The 27,296-nt window shown below is 36.8% G+C and overlaps 1 protein-coding gene across 18 annotated transcripts in view; it reads left to right on the top strand.

Moving 5' to 3' along the window:
• nrxn3b (neurexin 3b) overlaps positions 1–27,296 on the top strand; it is a 366,662-nt gene that overhangs the window by 178,167 nt on the left and 161,199 nt on the right. For all 18 annotated transcript variants that reach the window (XR_009424222.1, XR_009424223.1, XR_009424224.1 and 15 more), the window contains one exon: positions 1,815–1,934. Coding sequence is in view for 15 of the 18 variants with exons in the window: in XM_059513243.1 (XP_059369226.1) it covers positions 1,815–1,934 (120 nt within the window). In the remaining 3 variants the exon portion in view is untranslated. The remainder of the gene's footprint in view (positions 1–1,814; positions 1,935–27,296) is intronic.

The raw sequence follows: 27,296 nt of genomic DNA on the forward strand, positions 1-27,296 counted from the left end.
ACACACCTGGCTGAAAGTTGCAATGAGTTTTTACATGAATGTTTCTCCAGTAACAAATCTATTATAGCATGTTGCAGTATTATATATATATATATATATATATATATATATATATATATATATATATATATATATATATAAATTATTATTTTATTTATTTATTTATTTTTTACACAACTTTTCATTTAGTCCAGAGCTGACATGTGCTGTAGCTGAGGGACACTAAGATTAAATAAAATCCCTATAAATATCCATCATAAAGAACATTCCAGCTCAAAGCTTTCCACTGAAGACACATCAAAATCGAGACATTGTCTAGTGTCCCGCTGTTCTACAGCAATTGGCCACAATTCCCTCCCCTACTGAAGCATTTTAATGGATGTTTTGGCAATTACTCATTTATACTGTGTTGAGAGCATCCAAGAGTGGTTCAGTTGGGGACTCATTAGAGGCGGAAACTAGCAAGAGAAAAGAAAGAATTCTTACATTGCTTTCCTGACTCAATAAAAGCACTTTCAGCCAGATGAGACTTTCATCCGCACTCAGAGCTTTGCTCTCGTTTTGAATGCATGTCTGTCAGTTTGGTTTCTTTGTTCTTGGTTTCTTCTTTTGTTTATATTTTGAGCTGCTAGAATTGACGTCATTATAGTTTTAATGAATCTCAGATAGAGTGTAAACAATTATTTGCATTCCCTCTTAAATATTCAATAATTATCTGTTATTAAGTGAATTAAATGTGCAGAAGAATTAAATGTGCATAGATGGTGTATTCACATATTTATTTATTTTATTTTTATTATTATATTTTTTTTTTTCTCAGCGTGGCTGTTTTTGTATCTCGAAAGAATACACTGCTTAAAATATATATATATATATATATAAAAAGAAAACTTCTCTTAATCAATAGTTTTCTCTTGTTTTCCAGTACACAATACTTTATGTAAGATATTATGACTTGTTTCCATTTAATATATTTTGGTTTATTTATTTTTATTTATTTTATTTTCTAATCGTACATGAGGATTTAACTTCATACTTGCATCTATCAGTGTTAGATTTTCAGGGATTCATGGTACTAATCTGTATCATCAGTACTTTGTATTGTAATAAACCAAAATTGCATCTGTAAGTCAGTGACTGTGTATCAGTAGTGGGGACAGAAAGAGATAGATTAGAATATGAGAGCAGTGGGCTGGAGTAAACATTGCTGCTGTAACTGATAAACTGCCAGACTGCTCAGCAAAACAACAATCATAAGAAAATCAAGTGCTGTATTGTCAGTCATTAGAACACATACTGTTTTAGATGCATACCTGTTGTAGATACACATCTTCCTGCAGGCAATTTCAATAAGTTTTACAGACCATGCAAGTGTCCATAGGTGGGTTACAAAGTGATTTGTATTAAATTTTTATATCTTCTCACCATGGCAACCCAGATGTCATTATTGCAATGTAGAAATTTAGACAACATTTTGTATTATTTCAACCTTATTCATAATGGTGCAATGCTGAAATAAAATAAAAATGAAAACCTGTTTAAAAAATTACTGGGGAAACAAGACCAACATGCTGAATAAGAAAATGTTTTATATATATATATATATATATTATTTTTTTTTTTTTGCTTGTCTGAATGTTCTACTACAGTGTTGCTCAGTATTCAGAAATGCACTATCCTGAATCTGTTTACCGATGCTGACCCATTAATGACTTTGCATGCATGCTAGTCTTGCTGTGCTGCCTGTGACAGAGGTGCCTGCTGAAATCTGCCATTACTGTTGACTCATGCCATTCCTGTCACCTCCACGTCAGGGCCCAGCACTACATGCCAGGAGGATTCGTGCGCCAACATGGGTGTATGCATCCAGCAGTGGGAGAACTTCACCTGCGACTGCTCGATGACTTCTTACTCTGGCACCCAGTGCAATGACCGTGAGTGACCCAGTTACACTTTATTTTGCTGACTGTAATATCAAGTTGATTTCTGGTGTATGTCATTAAGAAAATCGAATTGCGTGGGCTATGCTTTGAACAAGTCTGATTATTGGCTGCATCTAAAATAGAGGTATCAGATTTTAATTAATGATTATTGTAGCCAAAAGAATTTGTGATTATCAGGATATTATAAAAATATCTATCTATCGGTCTATCTATCTATCTATCTATCTATCTATCTATCTATCTATCTATCTATCTATCTATCTATCTATCTATCTATCTATCTATATATATATCTATATATATATATATATATATAAGTTTTTTTTTTTTATCTGTGTGCCTTAGTTTTCTTTTTCCTAGAACACATTCCGATTTTTTGTGCAGATTCAAGCCACAGTATAACATCCAATATTTATATGATGGGTAAAAGGTTAAAAAGGGATCTGTTGAACTAGTTAAAGGTAATGGTAAAAGGACTCAATTACTGTAATATCTTTTGGGGGTCGGGTTACAGGAATGGCTGTGATTGGCTAATATAAATATTGCTCTCAGTAACAACAAAGGATGCTGAATTAGGAAAATGTCCTTCTTTTGTAAAAGTGGTTTTGGGTGAGTGAATGATAGTAGAATGACAGTGAGGAATGTGTGGTCAATCTATCCAGTCAGCAGGCAAGTTAATAAGCTGTGAGCAGTTGTAATGAGGTGCAGTAAATGTTCAAAGGTCAAATTAGCCCAGCAGCCTCTCAAACATGGCAAAGCATACATAGAACTCCTTCTCCTCTCACTCTCTCTCTCTTTTTTATTTCTCCCTCTCTTTTTTCTGTCTCCATTAATGAAGAATAAACTGGCGTCTGTTTCTTTAATGATGTCTCCCATGTTTAACCTCCGGCAGTTGTATGCCGTTTCATCACTCTGACATTTCTAATCATAGAGGCAAATTCAATTTCACCCCTCAAATGGGCTCTTGAGCTTGCGAGACGATTCTGTGTAGGGTCACGGCAGTTACAGGGAGTGACACAGCCTTGTAGGCTTGTAATATTAAAGCAATGATCATTCTTAAGCCAAAAGTTTGTTCTTTCATTAATAAATAACTCAGTATAAAAATGTATTGCTCGATGACAAGGTTTTAGTGTGTGTGTATATTTATGTGTAAATCTATCATATCCATAATTAAGCTTGACTAATTCATCCTTAATAATCCATTCTTAATGAAGCATAATCAAACTCTTTTGTTCCGGTACAATAGATAATTATTGTTTGTTGAAATTATGCACTTTAACACAATCTCTTTTTTTCTACTTACTCTTCTCCTTACTAAATCTCACAAAAGTTTGTTTTATTTGTAGGCAAGAAAAAAAAACAGCTTGTGCAGTAAGTTATTTTTAAATGTTCACTTTCAAGGCAAAAATGGGAATTAGGACAAGATGAAAAAAACAATCTAATCTGTAATTATTTATGCTTAATATTTAGCACAGGAATAGAAGGTCAAGTTGAGTGCATTGCATTGAGAGTCTGTGCAGTGCAATTTTGGGATGCTGAACATTGTGGAAAATGTGTTTTCATGTCATCTGTATTTTATGCATGCATAAATATGTTTACTGTGGCCTGTTTACATGCTATGTATTTCAGAATAAGGTAAAGTAGTACTTAAGTATGCTGGAACAGTGCCTCTAGGTGGCAGCTGTGTGCCTGTCAAGCCAACACTAGCATGCACCACAGGATCAAACTGGAACACAATCCCCAGAGCATGCAATCAGCTCTGCTTGTATTTTCATCACTGTTTTCATCTTTTGCCAAACACATGTACACATGCACAAACACAAACACACTCACGCATCACGCATCAAGTGCTCGTCTTCCCGCTTCCCACATAAACAGTCCAAACTGAAAGTGGGAATGGTGTCTTTTCTCTGTTTGATATACAGAAACACAATGGCACACCACACAATGCTAAAAACGTGCACACTCCAGAGCAGAACAGGGGCTAGCAGTGTTTGTGGCCAGAGAAATCGCAACCCTGTGTGAGAGTGATTCTAATTAGCGGGTATATTTGCCCCTGCATGCTTTTGGGAGAAGGAGAATATGGAGCAGCCTTTAATAACTCAAATCCGACTCAGTCCAACAGATAGACAGCCTAAATTAATCAGGTAGACAGACAGGCTGAGAGAGTGAGAAAGACCAAAAATTACAACATTGTGTATTCGGTTAAAAATGGTGGACTCAGTCCATAACCTAGATTTCAGCTGCAGGTTTTAAAGCATGTTGTTCAAGCCAGAAGCTTTCTGCAGTTTTTTTTTTGTCCGTGTTCATAAATCCTTCTATTGTGTTACGCTGAAGTCGAAGAGAATAGAAGGTGAATACGGCAGCTTATTCATCACGCTAGCCGAGCAACACAACGGAACGCTCAGCTAAAGCTCCAACGGACAACTCAGCCTCCAGGGCACCATCTTCAGCCAACTCAACACCTATTTATGAAGACCACAATACTTCTGTGTATTCCAGCATTCTGCAACAAAAGTTGCATGCTTAGCCACAGCATGTGTGCAAAGAAGCTAAATTTGCCTATAGGGTATTTCATTCCATGAGAAATGGTAGATTTGTTGTTTTGTTCTACAGTAAACTCCACCCCTTCCAGCTTTATTATTATCCCTGCTTTTAATTTATCTCAAGGATGTTTGAGCTATAGGCTCAATCCAGAACACTGACCGAGGCAATTATTCAGCTTGCGTAATTGAATTAGCACATTCTATCTGTTATTTGCCCGCCTCCTCTCACAGAGGTCACACTTTATAGCCTATAAGTGGTTTGAGAGGCATTCTGCACACGCAAATACACAATAAATCATAGAAACACATGGAGAATGAATCAGTTAATGTTGGCATTTGTAATCGTTTGAACCAATTTGCAATGAATCTTTTTGTGAGTCTGTAATCCTGCTGACAGTCAGAGTGTGCTCGATCAATTTCCTTTGAAAAATGTTGTTTGCTTTGGTGCTGGTTATTACACAAAATCAAATATCACAATAATAAACTCACAACTTAAGAAGATGGAAAATACATTTAGAGATTACTTCAGTAATGTCCTCAAGCATGTGTTTACCTGATTTTTTTTATTGAATGGAATAAAAAAAAAGTAATAATTACTAAAAATAATATTTTTCATAGTACTTGTGCTCTCATCATAGAGCAGGAGAGCTGGTTGAGTTTAATATGTCTTCTGGAGGGAAATTATAAGGTGTGTGTGAGAAAAAAAATATTTTTTTACTTTTATATATAATACTTTTAATGTCTTTTTGAAGTTATAAATTATCACTTTAATCCAACTGTCAAACACAAGTTCAAACGTTCAGGGGTTATGTCAGCACATTATGAACTGTGACGTAATTGCATTGTGAAGCTTACGCATCACTTCCTTGAAAATTTCATGTCACTTGTGGACTTAATAGTGATGGATTTTTTTTTTTTTTTTTTTTTTTTTTTTTTATCTCTATTTATGTTTCCCAGAAGAATGAAAGTTGGCTGGTAGGAAAGAAAAAGTTTATAACAGTATTTTTCCCAGACGAACTTATTTTGGGAACACTTTATTTTGAGTCCACTTTTAACATTCTACTAACAGCAAGTAATTTTGCACCTACATCTTAACTAGCATACATTAGAGTATTAGTAGACTGTCTGCTTAATATCTTCTAACACTTTATTTTGATGGGTCAAAAACATAGAACATACAGACTATGAGAAACTTTGCAACTGTATATGTCAACTTATTCTACTAACCTTAAATCTAACCTAACAGTCAACACTGAGAGTTGCACCTTCTCGTTTGGCTCTCAACGAAGGCGGACGCATTTTCTCTCTTTCCCCTTACCTTCCCTGCTTACTCTCTTGTCTCGTCTTATCTATTGTCTAATACTTGAGAGACTCTCTCTGCACTGCTCTCCAAACTGAAAAGTCATGTATTTGATCAACTGGTCTCTCAATTGACACTATCTTCTCGACGAGAAGCTTGGGTTCGGGGAAACCTGACTGCCCTGCCAGAACGTTCGCAGCTGGCTACACGATGGACGCATGGGAGAGGTGGTGGGTCGTGTGTCTGGCAGCTCTTTCAGTGGAGGACATTGAAGATATCTACCTATTCGGAACCATGATAATAGGTCTTCTGCTGATTAGGCTTTGCCCTGGCTTATCGAAAAATTCAGAAAACGGGTACAGCTGTCCAAAGCCTCATAAGGCTGCCCGTCATGATTGAAGCAGTGAGCAGAGCAGTCAGCACTGAGACTGAGACTATTAACTGCAATACGGATACCATCACGGAGAAGTTTGCGGCTTTGCAAAGGAAATTGGATGGATTTGGAGACCAGAATGGACAAAGAGAGTAACCGGTAAATTGGAATGCGGCTACTCGCCCCAAGACCAAACAATCGCAATCTTATCTTCTTTCAGCTCCCCTCTACCAGCACTTGCTTTGGCCAAGGCCAATGTTGTGGACAACAACTACCCTGGAAGAGCACTGCAGCGAGACGCTCTTGCGTTCCTCCCCCCTCTTCCACAGACACCTGCTTATTGCTATCTCTGTCTGGGACCTGATCAAGGCTGTCTCCATGGCAACTTGTTGTGTCGCTTTCACAATCTGACAGACTGAGGAGACTAGATTTGAATGCCAGCTCTCCAGGCCTACAAATACACACACAAACAAACAAAAAAACTCTTACATACATACACACACACACACACACACACATACGCACATATATACAGATATGCATTCACCCCCCCCACCCCCAATCCATCGCCTTCGCTGCTTTGTACTGACAGTCTGACATGCGGGTCTGTGACCAGCGACGTAGGGCTGATGGAACGGATGGCTGCTTGCCTGCGCTGGATTACCTCGTCCCCCCTTTTCCCCTCACCTATCGCAAAGTTGTGAATATGCTGTATTGATTATGTGCTTTTGTTGCTGAGGTGTTTTTCCTGTTCTCACACTGTACTCCCAAAGGAGCATAGTCAGGGGGTTATTTTTTTCTCCTCCCCTTCCTCATGTTATGCTGCATTCTTCCTCAATTCCCTGTCTTCCTGTCCTGTCTTCCCCCTTGTCATATTGTATGTATGTTGTGTATAAGTATGTATGGACAGGTTGATGGCTAATTTCGCTGGTACTTTTGACTAGTGACAATAAAGTGCTACTACTAAATTAATAAGAATTAGTTGATGTACTGCAGTTGCAAAGTTACTTATAGTTAGTATAATGTGTAAAGTGGACTATCATCATAAAGTGTACTGTAACCCTTAATTTTCGATTCAGAACACATTGATTCATCAACTGGTATCGTATGGATTTATTTTTATTTTATTTATTTATTTCATGGTTTTTGAAGTGGGACCCATCCACCACATTAAATGGATTCACAGATTGAGTATTTTTCTAAAGATATCGGTGCCGAGAAGAAGAAAATAAATACATCTGGGATAGCATGAGAGTAAGTAAATTGAGTATGCCTGTAATTGGATGGGTTGCTTCCTATTTTTTGAAAGAGTGTCACCTTGATGTGATCATACATAAAACAATAAAAAAAACAATTGGAGTGGTCTTCCAGATGTGGTTGGCACATTTATATTAAAGCTCTTCATTACAAATTTAGATCTAGTGCAGATAAAAAAAAGCAAATAAGATGGGGAGTGTCTTGTCATTTGGGATCCCTCAAAGTCTAAGGCCCCAGGGCCCAGTCTGTAAACTTACCCTGCCAGCAAACTTTAATAAATTGGTGTATTTCATCTTGTAGATGGTGTGATGGTTTGATCTATGCTCCCCAGACTCATTGAAGTTTAGACTCAGCATCTGCTGTTGCACAAAGGTGTGATGGAGATTTCCAACACCTCATTATTCTTGATTGAGCTGTGGGTGAGAAACGCCCCTAAAGGAGCTACCAAAGGCACTTTCTCTCTCTTCTGTGTCTCAAGTGAAATAAGGCCAACACATTTTTATGGCTCGACATTTATAACCCCCAGCATATGTACCTGAGGAGTCCCGCCTCTCCCTCCAGCACATGAATAATGAATAAGGCTCGTACATAAAACATGATGCTGGAATGCGTGTGAAGGAAAACAAGTGTTCATGTGCCCCTGTTCCCTAGGATCCGGTTCTGGTTCAGTGTCAGTCACAGATGGAGAGGAAGACATGCCAGCTAGCTTCAATCAAGAGATTCTGCTTTTTGTGGCTATGTTTCATGAATAGATCCTCCTCACCACATCACTATGAAAAACAGGCCCTCATCTAGCCACAAGGAAATGCAATATTATATTTGAGAGGCACCGCTTTCATGGTGCAAGAAGAAGCCCTTGTGCTTTGATGCTAAATGACAGATAGCGTAGCACTTTGCGGCGAGTGAGGCTTCTTGTTGGGGCTCTAGGGAGAGCAGCGTTACCCCATCAAACAGATGCTATTACACCCACGCACAAGCTAGCGAGAACATAGATGTCTCTATTAAAATAGAATGTTTCGAGAGGAACAAAAGGCAAAAAAGACTCACTGCTGATCACTGAAGAGAAAGAATAGTCTTACATGTAATGTCACATGTCTGTTCATTTGCTAGCAACATGATAGGCAAAGGGTTTAGGAATAGATCAGCAAAAAAAAAACATATATATATTTTTTTTTTCTCTCTCTAAATAATAATGTTTATAGCACATGGGTTTGTAATGACATGAGAGTGATAAAAAAAAAATGGTTTTGTGGAATTTTTCAAGGTGAAGCACTAGAGGGCTTTCACGTTATAGCTCTCACGGAAGAGTGCAGAGCACTGCTGATGTTTTTGTTGAAGTTTATTTTCTTCATACCAGAAGCCTGACCTCAGCGTTACCTACATTTAGAACAGAGATAACACTTACAGACGCTCACCTCTAAACCAGCAGACTCAGTGAATGAGACATTTGTGGCTGCGTGTAGAGATAAGAGCAGCTCTGCCGCTGAGAGTTTGCAGAGGCTTGAGAAAAAGGAAAATTATTGAATCAGTCACATTATGAAAACGAAAGGAGCACTGAACATCCATCTGCTCTCTACAGCCTGGTGACCTTGAAGCAATGAGTAGGTTCTTTGCTCTGGTCTTTACTGACAAGCATACAGGCATCCGTCAACACAGGTTTTTGCATTCTAGGGTTTGGCAACATTTAGAATTGAAGAATTACCTTCCCTTTGCTTGGTGTAAATTGTAATCAATTTGGGCATGTTGAAAATGAACATGTAGGGACAGGAAATGGAATTTACTTCACTTGCAATTCAAAATGTTCAACACTAACTAATCAAAAACTAACAATAAGTAATAAATAATAATTCAACTCTGCATGATCTATATTATCTCATTTCAGGGACTGAAACTGCAAAGGCTTGTCAATATCTACCAAACTATATAAACGTAACCAGTCATGAATGTGTACAGCATTATTCAACAAATATTGTTCATAGTTTTTGGACTATTTTAAGTAATTAAGTGAGATTGATATATGGAAATTCAGCGCACGGTGTCAACAGACAAGGTGGTGCCACTGCCCTAATGAGCTCAACAGCGGAAACAATCTGTTTTTTTTTGTGTGTGTGTTTGTGAAAAAATGGAAATGCATCATGCCCTAATTGAGAGCCATATGTTAAGATTTGAGACATTATACATTACAAGATTGTAGTGGAGGATAATATCAGTCTGTGTCAGTTCACCAATTCTTCAGACTGTAAACATAGGGAGTGGCAGCCTATACTAAATGTAATAGTTTTACAAAACTCTACACTACTTGCAGTTTGTTACAGATCTCAGTTAGTCGTCCAAATCAGATTAGTCCAAGTATAAATCCTAGATATGCTCTTGTGAATAGCCTGAAAAAAGGGCCGTCGCTAGTGGGGTGAAAGGTGGTGACGATAATATGGACCCACGGCTGAGGGGGGGGGCCCGGCGATCTCAACCAACTGACTGAGGCCAGCCTAAAACGATGCTCAGGACAGTTGATGGGCCACTGCTGCGCATCATCACGAAAGCTTATCATTTTCACGTGTTTTTAAGCATTGGAAATTGAAACATTCAAAGGAGTTTAAAGCATTCAAACACAAGACGCAGAAAAACTCAACTGAGTAGGCTTCTCGTGCGCTGTGTTCGGTACATAATCAGAGAACCGCGTCTCACAAACAGCAACTCCTTCGCATCCTCCTGCACCTGAATGAACAAATACAAATCACAGTTTAAACATGCAAACAGAAAAAGATATGAAATAGCCCAATTCAGCACTGGCAAGCGGGGTTCTGTGTACACAGGGCACATGCAGAGAGACGCGTCTCAAAGCCCCTGAACACTGATCTTGCTCTTGTACCGACAAATACATACAAAATGATATCAAAATACCTGTCTTGGAAAGTATGTTAGAAAAAAACTGTTGGTTATTTCTTAAGTGAAGGTAAATGGTGGAGAAAAAAATCATATGTGTATCATTATAATGGATGTATCTTAAATTGAATGTTAATCCAAGAAAATGAAAGAAAGAAAATCACTTACTGCTCTCTACTGAATTACTTTGTAGTTTTAACAAGAATTAATCCACAGCCAAACCAAAAATTATTCAGACACCATATATATATATATATATATATATATATATATATATATATATATATATATATGATGTCTGAATAATTTTTGGTATACATATATATGTATATATACATATATTATTTTTTATTAGTGGGTGCAAGACACTTTAGTTCATTTATGTATTATGTATTATATGTATTATATAAATTCAATGCACACAGCCTGAAGTAGTTTAAGTCTTTGGTTATTTTAATTAATACCTCAATTCGGCGTGGCATGGAGGTGATCAGTTTGTGGCACTGCTGAGGTGATATGGAAGCCCAGGTTTCATTGACAGTGGCCTTCAGCTCATCTGCATTTTTTGGTCTCTTGATTCTCATTTTCCTCTTGACAATACCTCATAGATTCTCTGTGGGGTTCAGGTCTGGTGAGTTTGCTGGCCAGTAAAGCACACCAACACCATGGTCATTTATATAACCATATTTGTTTTGATATACTGTATATGCTTTTATTTATTATTATTTATTAATTAACCATATTTTCCCCAAACCACTGTTAGATGCAGTGTTTCCTTATGTAAAGATGTGGTTTTAAAACAGTAGCAGTAAACAATTTCTTATGATTTTAAATCTGCATTGAACATTAGATCAAACTCAACTAAACTAATCAGTAAACGCTAAAGTCTGATTTTGTGGTGGATGTGTTCAAATTTGATCATCTTAATTTAAGTGATGAAGGAATTTGAAAGTCTGACAGTGTTGAGCACTTCTGTGAGGTTAACCCTGCATGGTGTAAATGTTTGAAAATGATTAACAGTTGCAAATAAACATTCATTAGAAAAAAAAGTAATCAAAAGTAATTAGTTACATTACATTAATTTAATGAATTGAAAAAGTTACACTGATATTGCATTTTAAATAGGGTAACCTGTAATCTGTAACCTATTACCTTTCCAAAGTAACCTTCCCAAACACTGCTAACATACAAATGAAACACTTTTAAACAGAGCCCACTGGTATAACCTGCACCAGGGCCCCACAAACCCCAGCTATGGCCCTGCCTGAAAATAGACAAAAATAATGTTTGTTCTAGCAATTAATCATAGGTTATTCATATAGCCTATGATACAAAAATACGATACAGAATTCAGAATCTGCCTCACCTAAATTTAAGGTGAGGAACTGCTACTCAATTGAAGCATTATCATTTCAGTTTTGAAAGACATACATCCCTGCTGCTTACTCAAGACCAGTAAACCTAAATCTGCCTTTAAAAATTAACTCTTTCAAACTGCTTTTACCAGTTTCCAAAAGTTATGGGAATTTTTAATCTATTGTACATTTCTAGAGATAGTTGGTAAGAGATTAAGGAGTTGTGAAGTTATTGCATGAAAATCGCATCACACGCTTCCCATTGATTCTATTGATCGTGGCCACAGTCCAGTGACAATACACTTTATTTATGCATGTCTACCAATTCTAAACCTCTCACAAGGATGCTGAAAATATAATTGGCTCTCAAATATAAAGTAACTTTTGCCACAGTGGTTTTATATGAATGTTCCCTCAAGTTTAACAAGTTGCCGTTGGTTTGAAATCAATAAGCATCTTCTCATTTGCTGAAGGCTTTTCTCTCTCTCTCTCTCTCTCTCTCTCTCTCTCTCTCTCTCTCTCTCTCTCTCTCTGATTTATGTACTTCAGGTGTATGGACCTGATGTGGAAAGCAAATTGTTTGTCATTAAAGAGAGCATGTTATATGCCGCTCAGTTTCTCAACCTATTAAATGCATTTCCAGAGTTCCTCTAGTGGCAAGATTTATATACAGGGATCAGAAAGTTTTGGGTTTTGTTATCCTGTTCTGCTGAGAGTTCAGCTTACCTGTTCTAAGCTGGAAAACTACTCAACCACAAAATGCTCAGTTACACATAATCCTTAAGAACATATTACAGAACATATTTTTATTACCATTTGAAAATATAAATGGTTTTTCAAGGATATAGGGGGTTTTGTGGAAAGGTGAGTTTTTTTGTGTTTTTTTCTAAATGTTCTTTCTGGTGTTAATTGGCTTTGGTCCACCACTCCATCAAAGTATAAGGTGATGCATTCACAGGACGCATTTTTGTGTCACATGCTCATACAATATTATTATCCAGGAACTTCTTGTTAATGCCATATATTACAAACACAGTTTGTTTGCACAGTGCAAGTTTGTGGAGTATGCAGTGGCATTCTTCAATCTGGCATGCTTTACTGGAACAAGTCTTACCTTATTTTAATATGCATGGTTTCTGGATTTTTGCATTCGACCTTTTTAAGATCATGCCCATGACAAATGACTTTATTGCTGTGTAATTTTATCAACCTTTTCACATCACACTTGCTGCATATCAATTCTTAGTCATTGTTATTAGGGCTTGAAGCTTGGTCTGAAACCCCCCCCCCCCCATAAGTCATTGTTGAATTGAATGAGTTTAACTGCAGTTTAACAAAAATAATCACGGCAGAGTACCTTGAATGAAAACTGAGATCTGTTCAGTGTCAATGTTCAGATTTGAAACCTGAGATTTTCAAGAAACTGCCTGAAGCATTTCTGATTTTCTCTAGATAAACCTTTCAGAGAGAATACATATTTATTAGGGAGGGGTTGATAATATTAGTCAATTATTTTTAATATATTTTATTTTTGATGAACCAATATTGATATATTCCAAAGATCACTGTACCCATCCTTAGTGCAAGCGGGAGTGTGGAGAGCATGTGAACAGATTATCTCTTCCTCTTTACTACTAATACTAGCATGAAATAAACAAGAATAAACAACAGAAGAAATTTTTAAAGAAACTAATGAAATTAATTATGTCTCATGTAGTTGGTAAATGTAATATCACTGATTACTGCATTTACCTTAGGAAAACATATATATATATATATATATATATATATATATATATATATATATATATATATTTAGTGTATTATAATAATTATATAATTAAATATATATATATATATATATATATATATATATATATTTATTATTAACCTGATTGTGATGTCTCATTTGTATTATGTTTGAATAAATCTGTCATGAAAAATCTGTATACAACAATGTCTGAAATTAAATATCAGTTGAATCTGGACCCCCTCATACACCCCTGATTTCTACTGAGGGGGAACCACCAAAAACACAACCCCTAACCACCCTGTGATTGTGCCCTATAAACGTCATGGGATCAATTTATGAAGTCTTTGTCAATACCATGCCCTTGTGATCATTTGCTGCCACCAATCTGTCATTTACCTAGACAAAAAGAAAAAAAAGTTAATTATAAAAATGGAAACTAGCAATTAAAATGCAGCTGTAATATCATTTGTGCATTATTCCCTGTGATAATTGATAGTGGTTTAATTTCACGTAGCTATTTTTCCCCTCTCTTAGTTATATTTGGTCTGTGTTTTCATAGCTTATCGACTCTTCTCACTCCTGTATGTAATGCCTCTAATAGACTGCAACTCTGTCATAACCTTTCCAAGGAATATAATACTCAGGAAGCAAACTAGGACACTGATGTCATTTAGATTAAGGCTGAGCCCAAGAATGTTTTTATTGCATTCAGTGGGTGACAAGGGACCCAATTATCAGACAGGACTAATGCCTCCAGGGTCTGCCTTTTGAAATTGTTTCACATTTATGCAATAGCGGATGGAGAGTATTTGATTGGGATAAATACAAGGGTCTAAGACGGCAGGACGCAGTGGTGAAATTGTCCAAGCAATTAACACATATTTGATCAAATATGAACCATTTTGTGTCATGCCTTTATTTTTGTTGATGTAAAAATTATTGTATATAGTTTGCATGGATGTATAGTAGTATTTCTATTCTATGAATTAGGTGTTAGTTAGATATACAAAAGAAAAATGCATTCTTGTTTTTCCATGCCATGTATTGAATGTAAAATTAGATATTAAGCAGTTTAGGAACAAAACACACCATTAAAGTAGTTCACCTGATTTAGTAGTCATCTGAAGCCACAAATAGCTTTTTGATAAAACTGGTTAACAGCTAAAGCAATAAAACAATAAAATAAATTTGATTGGATCATCTATACTCAAATCTCATTCACATTTTCATATATCCATATATGCATGGTAGCTATGAATATGTTGAAGCACAAAAGAGAACTACAGTATACGTGAGGGAAAGGTTTTCAGTAAATAACTGCTTTTAAAGAACTTCGTTAATGGTGCTTTTCTTTTTGGAGCTGGACATCCACTGCTTTTATACCAGATTTTGCAGAAGTTTATCAAAAGCTTCATTTTTACCATAAACATCAATCGATAATCAGGTCACATAAAGCAGCATGTCTGCCTTTCTTTTGTTTCCAGTAAACCTGTGCATCCCTTTGACGTCACCGTTCTTTAGAATCCTTTGAACAGTTCCTTGCATTGAAACAAATCTCATCTCTGTCCCAAGGCGCTTGCTCTTGGTGGATATTCTGAATGGCTTTGTCTCTGATCTTTCCCAGCCAATTACACAGATGCTGCATCCTCTCACCAGGGTTATGGCATCAGCCTCACTCCCCATCCTGATCATGTTTTGTGATTGGGTTCTCAGTAATGGGGCACTCACCGCACCTTTGTTGTCACAGGCATCTGTTTTGCTTCCATTCGGTAGCTTTATGTACTCCCCATACTTCAGCTCTGCGCTGTTGTAATCATAAGTGATGACAAAAGCCTGAGATGTGTACTGGCTGGGTGGAAGGGGACACAGAAGGGTATTACGAACATGTGAGGTTGGCGCCACACCATCTGTCCTGGTTTTGGGCTGCCAGTGTTTGGCTTGTGGTAGTTCCTCATTCCTGACATCGGGCCCTCCCCACTGCAGCAACTCGGCGGGAGATAGTGCTGCCCTCGGCTGCCCCTTGCTCAGTCTGTGAGGGCAGAAATCGGAGTGATTTATTGCATGCTTCATTGTCTAATGGCTGCACTCTGTAAAGACAGCACTGGCTAATGAGTCTTTTAAAATTAGCTGAGACTCACAAGAGATGTAGAAAGAGATGTGTGTGAGGTTTTGTGTTAGTTTGAGACAGATTTCCCCTCCTCACCTTAAAAAGATGACACAGTAAATAAAGGAAATGCTTTTTATTTTTTTTTGGCTCAGTGAGAGCACCAATCGGCATCACACCAACACTGTTGTTTTTTTTTTTTTTTTTTAGCTTCTCCTACTGTGCAGATGAAACTAATGGACACTGAAGCTCTGGTTTAAAATTGTTATTTTGGTTATGGAGTAGGGGTGTGCAAGGATAGTTGAACATTCGAATATTCGTTCTGCTCTAATTATTCGATAAATAAAAATTATATTTGAATTTCGCAAAAAAAAAAAAAGTTCACAATAAAACCTAATTTGGTCACTTTCTGTGATTCTCCACGGCATATTTGCAGATGTATGCAAGCAAAAAAAAAATTAATGAATGAACTAGTTCACATATCGCGCCTAAAAACGCATGGAAAATGCTAGGCGCGCCGCTTTTTCCTTCTTTCCAAAGCGCTCGGGCAGAAGCGCTCCTGACACGTCTGCCGTTGCTAATCAACAATGACGCGGTCTCTCCATGAAGACGCAGAAATTTCAGTAAAGGATAAATGGATTTGCAGCACAAAAAATCGCTTTCAGTAGCTCTGCTACTAAATTTATTTCAAAATGGCAATCCATATACAGCTATGATCAGCTGTTCCTTCATCTTGGCTGATCTTTCAGCGTTGTTAAGGGAAAGGATGAAGCTGAATGTTTAGTTCTTGTCACATGGCCTGCGGTGCGCTTGCGGCATTCTGAAAAGTTTAGATGTTTTTAACTCGATGCGGTGCTTCCATTATGAGTACGCATACCGCTACATTGGAAATAACAAACTTGAGTGCGCAAAAGACGCAATATGTGAACGGCCCCTAAGAACTGCGGTCTTCTACAGTACTTCAAATATGCCGTGGAGAATCACAGAAAGTGACTGAATTCAAGAACATTGTTGCCGCATCTCTCAAGCGACGAATAAACACCGCTAACTTGGAGAATGCAGTGAAAACTCTTCTTCTCGCGTCTGCCCTAGACCCTCGGCACAAACATCTCAGGTTTCTCGATGAAAACCTGAGAGAAGTAAGAAAAAAAAAACTTTTTTGAACATTATCAGAACATTTTCCTTGATGCGAGTGGTGCGTCACCAACGATGAAGAGGATGCAATGCCCACTCGTCGGAAAAGGCTGAGCCAGTTCTTCAGCGATGATTACAGAGAGTCCAGCCGAGAAGAGTGGGAACAGTTCTTGCTGGAGCAATGTATTCCACCAGATGAGGATCCCATTCAGTGGTGAAACGAAAACACTAAGCGCTTCACAAAACTTATTCGCTTAGCACACCATTATTGTGAGTCCCGCCAACGTCTGTGCCGTCAGAGCGCGTTTTCTCCGCAGCCGGCCTTATTGTTAACAGACTAAGGAGCCGACTTTCCCCCGATCATGTTTACATGCCCGTATTTCTTAACAAGAACATGTAAAACAATAAAAAAAAGCAAAAAAGACTTGCTGAAAGTTTAAAAGTTTCAAAGTTAAGTGTAGGCTACGTTCTACAATAGCCTAATTGCTGCAGGCTGCTTTACGTTTTTTCTGTGTTCACACCTTTTTTTTTTTTTTTTTTGCTTTTAATCTGTACTTTTGTTTGTTTGCACGCATTGTTAAAGGTTTTCAGATACAAAACACGATGTTCAAGCTTATTGTGTGTAAGCGTGTTCAAAATGACGGAAACAATACATGTTGCTGAAAAATAACGTCTGTCTCATTAAACTTAATTTAAATAAACGAATATTCGTATATTCGTTTTTTTGTGAGTTCAAATATTCGAATGTGATATTTGCGGAAAACGCCCATCCCTATTATGGAGTCTAAAGCTGCCTGTGCTTTCTGCTGTTCTTTATGATTGTTGCTTGTCTGATTGTACAATACAATTTTGAATCCATGCAGACTGATCAATTCAGTTAATTTCAATTAAATTCAAGTTTATTTGTACAGCACTTTTAGGATACAAATCATTGCAAAGCAACTTTACAGAAAAATACTTTTCTACAATATTTAGTAGCTTATCAGTGGTGACTGTCAGTTTATGTGCATATGGCAGAAATTTTCTGAAAAATTTAAATCAAACAGACGATGAACACTATTAACATCAATTATTATATGATGCAATCACACTTTTAGCTAAATTTGGTATGTTCTGTATTTTGCTTCAGGTTTAGCATCATCTAAGGTCCTCTGAGGGGGTGACATCATCTCTACTCAGGTTTTCTGGATCCAGACTGAAGCCTGTGTAAATCCTTGTGGCAAAAAAGAGAGACAAATAGAGACATAATTAGCATAGCTGCTGTTCCAACCAAGTAAAATTAATTAGTTTAACTTAAGCTAAAGAATAATAATGCACATTTGATCAGATATAACTGCAGTCCAAAATTATGAGATGCATTATTTGAATGCTTGGCCAAAGAGATGTGTCTTTAATCTAGATTTATACAGAGAGAGTGTGTCTGAACCCCAGACGTTATCAGGAAGGCTATTCCAGAGTTTGGAATCCAAATGTGAAAAGGCTTCACCTCCTTAGTGGACTTTGTTATCCTAGGAACTACCAAAAGCCCAGCATTTTGTGACCTTAGGGAGAGTGATGGATTGTAGCGTGGGAGAAGGCTAGTTAGGTAAACAGGATTTAAACTATTTAGGACCTTATAGGTAAGTAACAATATTTTGTAACTGATACAAAATTTAATAGGTAGCCAGTGCAGAGACTGTAAAATTGAGGTAATATGGATATATTTTCTTGACCTAGTAAGGACTCTAGCTGCTGCATTTTGGACTACCTGTAACTTGTTTATTGCAGGACAACCACCTAGCAGTGCATTAAAATAGTCCAGTCTAGAGGTCATGAATGCATTAATTAGCTTTTCTGCATCAGAAACAGGCAACATGTTTCGTTGCTTGGCAATGTTTCTAAGATGGAAGAATGCTGTTTTTGTAATATGGGAAATATGGCTTTCCAAAGACAAGTTGCTGTCTAATATAACACCCAGATTTTTGACTGTAGAGGAAGTAACAGTACATCTGTCTAGTTGCAAACTGTAATACACAAGATTCTGTGTACAGTTTTTTTGGTCCAATAAGTAATATTTCTGTCTTATCCGAATTTAATAGGAGAAAATTATTGGTCATCCAATCTTTTACATGTTTACTACACTCTGTTAGCTTATATTATTTTGAAGTTACATCTGGTCTCATTGAGATATATAGTTGAGTATCATCAGCATAACAGTGGAAACTAATCCCGTATTTTATAATAATATTACCAAGGGGCAACATGTATACAGAAAATAGAAGGGGACCTAGGATGGATCCTTGTGGCACTCCATATTCTACTGGTGGTAAATGAGATGACTCCCTATTTAAATATACAAAGTGTTAGCAATCAGACAGGTAGGATCTAAACCATCTTAGAGCCTGCCCATAAATACCCTTTATAGTTTTGTAATCGATCTATGAGTATGTCATGATCTATGGTGTTGAACGCAGCACTAAGATCAAGTAAAACTAGCAATGAGATGTAGCCTTGATCTGATGCAAGAAGCAAGCGATTTGTAATTTTAACAAGTCCAGTTTCTGTGCTATGGTGGGGCCTGAAACCTGACTGAAATTCTTCATGCACATTCCCTTTCTAAAAACTACTATCACTGTAATTAACAAAGACCATTATCTTGAGAACTACTGAATGCATTTTTAAATGCCCTTTTTTTGTGTGAGGAAAAAAGTTTTCTTAAAAAATGTTAATTATTATGGCTGGGCAAAAAGGTAACTTAATTCTACACTGTAAATATATTCTGTTCAATTTAGGGTATTAAAAACTAGCAGCTGTTATTGACATAAATTGCAATGTTTACCATATTATTGCATGCTTGTATGTTCTAACACATACAATTATTTTACAATCTGCAAATTTGGTTGCAAAATTAATGACAAGCATTCTGCAGTGTACATTTGGTTCAAGTAATTTTTTATTTTACCAAGTTCATTCCTGATGTGAACTCGTTCCAAGCAAAGTCTAAGTGATGGAAAGGCAAACAGACGTCTTTGGCTCATAATGATAATTATTTCATGAGCTTAAGGTTTCAATTATCCACTATCAGTTCAGCAGAAGGAACACTCCGAGTAATAGAGCTAAGTTTAGCCATGCAGTGGTTGGTATAATTCTTATGGGAACTTAAATTAAAGTGCATAAACTGCCATAGGACATTTTTTTCATTTAAAGGGGAGATACAGAAGCTAAGCTGTGAGCATTTTTGTGTTTTGCTTTGAGGGCCCTCCCCGGTTTTCTTGAGGAAACACATCACTGTCGAAGCTTCTGTGAGTTGTGATAATGTTTTAATTTTTTAAAAGCATTTCTATTTCATAACAGTCATTTTGACGTGCTGTGTCTGTATACATTATGCTCGACACACAGAAGCCTGTTCACAATCACGTGAAGTAACTCGCTTTCTCATAACTGAAGACCATCACTGTTATGTGATGTTTGATCTATGATGGCAACAGGACATAGCTTATGAGCCTGATGGGAAGGTGTTGAGCAGCTCGGAGCGTAGGACATTAGATTGATAGTGCTGAAGAAGATGAATCATATCAGGAGGGACCATGAATCCTAGTCAGTTTAGTCAGGAGATGGTACGTTCCCTCAGAACAGATGATTTCACAGTGCAATATATCCACTGGTGGTGGATGAGGAGATACCCCCTTTCTTGTAAAGTGCTTTGAGTGCTTAGAAAAGCGCTATATAAATGTAAGGAATTATATTTATCCAGTGAGATGTTGTTTAACTCTATGTGAATTTATGCTAAAAATAAAACATTTGCACATTGTACTGCAGTAATATGACTATATGTACACAATATAGGATATATAATTTGTTGAGAAATTATCACCATTGAAATTATAGCCCATCATTGTAGTATATAATAAGAATTTAAAAAAATATATAATAATTTTATATATAAATATATATATATATATATATATATATGATATTATATTATTAGCACTGGCATTATTATTAGTATTAGTATTTTTGCAACCCAGTCTCATAAAAATACGTACCTCTGGGTACGTTTCTGCTAGACCATTTTTACGTACCTCACTCCACGTTTCGCAACAGTTTCAAAGAGAATTGTCCACTGAGTGGTACTAAAACACAGGTTTAATTCATGAACCCTGGCACATTTTGATTATGTTAATCTAGTTACGTATTGCTGTGTTTTTATTATGTTGCTTCTGGTACGTATTGCAGCAGTTCAGAATTCATAGATCCGGGGACCGTCGCTAAAATGTATGCCCTACACCAAACCCAACCCTAAACCTACCCAACAGTGTTAACAAATGCAAAACTGATATAAAAACACATTTGTTGATGTCGTTTCAACTAACTTATATGCAGATTTGAACAGCTTTGTCGAACTGTGGTTACATGGGTTTCGAACTGGAGCTCTTCGCCTATGCAGTCCATCTCCTAAACCTACCGCCTCTGAAAACCCATAGATATAAAGCTGGATATGTGCGATAGTAATGTTCAAAAGCATCAGTTTTAAAATCTCCCAGCATATTAATATTGTTGTGAAGTCGCAACATGATATTCTTCAAGTAATTCTGCGAAAAATACGCTTTATTAATTGAAACTCTGTAAATTTGTGTGAAAAGGAATAAAAGGTGTCAGAGTTTTACTGCCTCTAGTGTTCATTTATTTTGGAAACTGTAGTGATACGTACTTATTGGTACGTATTTCGTGTCTCGCTAAAATGTGCACCAAGGTACGTATATGCCATGAGACCGGGTAGTATTTTTGTCTGTCTACATATCATCCAAATACACAATATTTAAGAAACATTAGGCAGGAAATACTTGAACTAAAACCAAGTATTTTTTTAATTATTATTATTATTATATAATTAGGCCTAAGGAATTAATTGAGTTCTTCTACAATTACTTACAGAGTAAAGAGCAGCATGCACTTACTTATTCTTAGAGTTAGGATTAGAATATGCTACTTGTTTGTAATTATGGATAATTTACTGTTAATTTACTGTATTAAGTAAATGTAAAACAATGTGTAAAAAAAAAAAAAAAAACCTTGTGTTACCCATGCTCCCATACTTCATCGATGGTTGGGAATGGTTTTCATCAAATGACATACTCTGAAGGCACAGGAATTTGGACAAAGAGCCATTTTGTATTTTTGTTTCAGTGTCAAGCATGGGGTTTATTAATGACTCATTTTAATAAATGGTTATAGTTAATCAATAAGCTGATTAGATAGACACAGTTGAAAGGGTTTAAAGTGCAAAAGTTACATTACAGGGCCAAAAGAATCACATCTTATATAACTGCACTGACAATTTCAGATGAGAAAAAAATTTGAACTGAATTAAGCTGTGTAATAAAACTAACTTTTTAACATCATTTATCATTTATTGAGCTGAATTGAATCAATTTTGAACAAATTTGAGCTGAATAATGACATATTTGATTGAGACATTTTAATAATGGCATACAGATATTGCTGTCTGTATAGCTGCTATTTTTCATGTTTGTTTATGTGAAACTGCTTTCAAATTGTATAAATAAATGTGATTTTACTGCACTAGTCAAATGCATTTAGAAAGTTTTGTATTGGTTCGTTTTTTGTTGTGATATGGCTAAATATGATATGAAAACTAGCCTATTCTATCAGTTGACTTTCGATTTCTACAATATTAAAAATAGACGACTAGTCAACTTCAGGTTTTATTGTGGTATTGTCTTTCAATGCTTACAGAGACTGTTGGCAGCAATAAATGAACTCTCAGACACAAACCAAGAATCCTCTCCACCTGTAGCTGGTGTGTGGTGAGCACACTGATGCCATTGTCCTGTGGCTGCCATCGCATCATCCAAGTGGATGCTGCACACTGGTGGTGGAGGAGAGAACCCCCCCACCCCACATGATTGTAAAGCACTTTGGCTGTACAACAATACACAATAAAGCGGTATATAAATGCATCATTCATTCATTCATTCATTCATTCATTCATTCATTCATCGTGTCAAAGAGTAACAAACCACTTCATGCAGTTCCTGTTTTAATGTAGGTCTACAGAAATCCTTAAGAAAAAAAAAAGTCACATTTATGTCAACATAACCAGATATTATTGTTGTGAAGTGGTCAGGGATAGACGAACCGTATCTTTAAAGTTGAATGCTGGTTGATTTTTTTGTTGTGGTTTGGTCTGCATTTGTTGGCTTGTGTCCTCGGGGCAGAAGGGAATGTTGTTGGTATTATGCAGACTGCAGTTTGATTTAATTCACAGTAGGGCTGTCAGACTGATATGTTAGGCACATAAAGCTAGAGGCCGCACACTTGCCCATTATAGCAGTGCTATACTTTTATACTTTTTCTGGTATCAGTATAGTCAAGTCAACTTTATTTATATAGTGTTTTAAATAAAAAAGATTGTCAAAGCAACTGAACAACATTAATTAGGAAAACAGTGTGTCAATTATGCAAAATGACAGTTAAAGGCAGTTCATCATTGAATTCAGTGATGTCATCATGCAGCTCAGTTCAGTTTAAATAGTATCTGTGCTATAATTTGCAATCAAGTCAACAATATCGCTGTAAATGAACTGTCCCCAACTAAGCAAGCCAGAGGCAACAGTGGCAAGGAACCAAAACTCCATTGGTGACGGAATGGAGAAAAAACCTTTGGAGAAACCAGGCTCAGTCAGTGGGCCAGTTTTCCTCTGACCAGACAAAACCAGCAGTTCAGTTCCAGCAAAGTCAGATTGAAAGTGAAAAAAAGTCATATGACATACAGCCAAGTATGGTGACCCATACTTAGAATTTGTGCTCTGCATTTAACCCATCCAAAGTGCACACACAAAACAGTGAACACACAAACCGTGAACACACACCCGGAGCAGTGTGCAGCCATGCTGTAGCGCCCGTGGAGCAGTTGGGGGTTTGGTGCCTTGCTCAAGGGCACCTCAGTCGTTGTGTTGCCAGCCCGAGACTCGAACCCGCAACCGTAGGGTTAGGACTCAAACTCTCTAACCACTAGGCCACGACTTTCCCTAAAAGAGTCTTTTGCCAGAAGTGGGATTGTGCAGAAGAATCATCTGTTTCCTGTGGTCTTGTCCTGGTGGTCATCTGAGACAAGGTCTTTACAGGGGATCTGTATCTGGGGCTCTAGCTGTCCTGGTCTCCGCTGTCTTTCAGGGATGTAGAGGTCCTTTCTTGGTGCTGATCCACCATCTGGGCTGGATACGTACTGGATCTGGGTGACTGCAGTGACCCTCTGATCTGGAAACAGACTGGATCTGGTGGCCACGTTGACCTCGAAATAAGAGAGAAACAGACTAATATTAGCGTAGATGCCATTCTTCTAACGATGTAGCAAGTACATCAGGTGTTATGGGAAGTGTTCCCGGTTCCGATTTACCTAAATAATGCAGCCTAAAAATCCTTTAATGGATTTGGATATTAGGAGCATATTAGTATGTTATGTGTAAGCCAGGTTAAAGAGGTGGGTCTTTAATCTAGATTTAAACTGCAAGAGTGTGTCTGCCTCCCGAACAAGGTTAGGTAGGTTATTCCAGAGTTTAGGCACTAAATAGGAAAAGGATCTGCCGCCCACATTTGACTTTGATATTCTTGGTATTATCAAGTTGTCAGAGTTTTGAGAACACAGTGGATGTTGAGGACTATAATTTACCAAGAGCTCGTTCAAATACTGAGGTGCTAAACCATTCAGGGCTTCATAAGTAATAAGCAATATTTTAAAATCTATACAATGTTTAACAGGGAGCCAGTGCAGTGTTGACAGGACCAGGCTAATATTGTAATGCTTCCTGGTTCTGGTAAGAACTCTAGCTGCGGCATTTTGTTTATTAAGCATGCAGAACAACCACCCAATAATGCATTACAATAATCTAACCTTGAGGTCATAAAGGGATTAATATTTCTGCATTTGAGATAGGTTGTAATTTATATGTATATATATATATATATATATATATATATATATATATATATATATATATATATATATATATATATATATATATTTTGAGATGGAGAAATGCAGTTTTACAAATGCTAGAAACTTGGAACATAAACCCTCTAATGACACCTTGGCAGTTGAATTGCCATTGGCTAGTTAGCTAGTAAATTTTTAGTTTACTCGCCAGACTGACATATATATAATATCTGTAAAATGGCAGAGTTTTTTAAATACCTGAAAGTACACTCTTAACATCAGTCAGTCAAGCATTAAAATAATCAAGTATTATTTAATAATATAACTTTAGTAATTAGAGATAAACTTGATAACCATGTTTGAATGCATATTAGTCATTTTAACTTAACATTTTAACTGGACTGGTGGTGCTGCTTTTTTGGTCATTCAGTGTTTCTGTAAAATAATAATAATCATAATAATAATAATAATAATAATAATAATAATAATAATAAATAGGAAAAAATACTGATAAAATCATGATATGATTTCTACTAATAAGAACTATAAAACCCACTAAGGATTGCAAAGGATTAATGAGCTGCTGGATTCATGAATATTAATCAGGTTTTGTGCGTTCGCTCGAACTGATTTGTTAAAACCAAAACAGGGATGATAAAAGGTGAGCAAAAGCCAATGAGATTGACATTTGTGGATTAACTCTGTCCCCTACCGGAAAATCCGTCAGTTCTTAAAATCTGAAGAATTCCAAAGGAACGCTGTTATTTTCACAGGAAAATAAAACAAATAATCTCTCTCTCTCTGGGTATGTGTGAGACAAAGCGACAACAAGTCGTGTGCCTTAACACTAGAGTTTACATTACGTCATATACATGTGCATTGTACATCCATTCAGATGAACTGAAAAACAGCACAGATCACCTGATTGGTCTGAAGCGCTCAAGTCAGATTGTTCGCGAGTGAAAATAAATATGTGCTAAACTTATACTTAGCCTCCAACACGAACACTGACGAGTAAGACTGGCTAATATTAGACATATTTTAGTCGCCCAGAGTAAAGATTTAGTCACATATGCAATTGAGTTACTGGTATATTCGAATGATGGTTACACACTTTATCTTAAGGTCAAGTTCTCACCATTAACTATATTAACTATGAATTTTGCCTCAAAAGTTTTGAATGAATTTTTTGGATTATTTTTTAAAGATAATTTTAAGCATTTTTGTGTTTTAATTTTTAAGTCTATACTCACTTTACATAAAATACATACGAATACTTATGAAATGGTGTTGGATATTTAGTGAACCTGTGTCAGCAACAAAGGACCAAGCAATTTCTTCTATATCATGCCATGTTTCTCTGATTTTATTGTGCAGGAATTTCTATTGTATTATAGCAAAAAAAAAACACACAAAGTTACTGTCTAATGACATCTACTCTGAATGTTGAACTTGTTGATATTGTTTACCATGATTAAAAATGGACTGTCATATATAATCTAAACATTTAATGTTGTGCAAGTTTGCCTACATTTTCATGATGTATATTTAATTATTATTTCAAAATGTTTAACATTTGAACAGACAAATTCAAATACTGGATAAAAGTTTTGTCAGGTGTTAAAAAAGAGCCTTCCACATAGAACATGATTATTTTCTTTCTTTATCATATATCTTTGTCGCAAGCTGTTTTTGTCAATGTAATGTTACATTTCCTTGGTGACTACAAATTAGCCTGTATAAATGAACAAAGGAACCTGTATAATCAATGTTTACATTAATGAGTTGATTCAATATGAAGTAATTCACTTTCATCCTTCTCCTTTTATCATCTATTCTAACAGAGCAGTTTAGGGGATGATATGCAGTTGAGATGTTGCATAAAAAGCTCTCTGAAGGCAATAAGGCGGCAATCTTTTGATAGAAGTCACTGTCCTTCTGTTATATGAAATTGACACTTGGATCAACAAAACCACATGTTTCCTGAGCTGCTGTGATGATTGATATAGGGCCCTATCATACGCCTGGCGCAATGCGATGCATGGCGCAGCGCAAGTGTGTTTGTTAGTTTCAATCTGGCACCGTTCGCATTTTCCCGTCAAGTCAAGTCAAGTCAAGTCACCTTTATTTATATAGCTCTTTAAACAAAATACATTGCGTCAAAGCAACTGAAAAACATTCATTAGGAAAACAGTGTGTCAATGCAAAATGATAGTTAAAGGCAGTTCATCATTGAATTCAGTGATGTCATCTCTGTTCAGTTAAATAGTGTCTGTGCATTTATTTGCAATCAAGTCAACGATATCGCTGTAGATGAAGTGACCCCAACTAAGCAAGCCAGAGGCGACAGCGGCAAGGAACCGAAACTCCATCAGTGACAGAATGGAGAAAAAAACCTTGGGAGAAACCAGGCTCAGTTGGGGGGCCAGTACTCCTCTGACAAGACGAAACCAGTAGTTCAATTCCAGGCTGCAGCAAAGTCAGATTGTGCAGAAGAATCATCTGTTTCCTGTGGTCTTGTCCTGGTGGTCCTCTGAGACAAGGTCTTTACAGGGGATCTGTATCTGGGGCTCTAGTTGTCCTGGTCTCCGCTGTCTTTCAGGGCAAAGAGGTCCTTTCTAGGTGCTGATCCACCATCTGGTCTGAATACGTACTGGATCCGGGTGACTGCAGTGACCCTCTGATCTGGATACAGACTGGATCTGGTGGCTA

This window comes from Carassius carassius, chromosome 27 (assembly GCF_963082965.1).
Source record: "Carassius carassius chromosome 27, fCarCar2.1, whole genome shotgun sequence".
NCBI classification, from domain to species: Eukaryota; Metazoa; Chordata; class Actinopteri; order Cypriniformes; family Cyprinidae; genus Carassius; species Carassius carassius.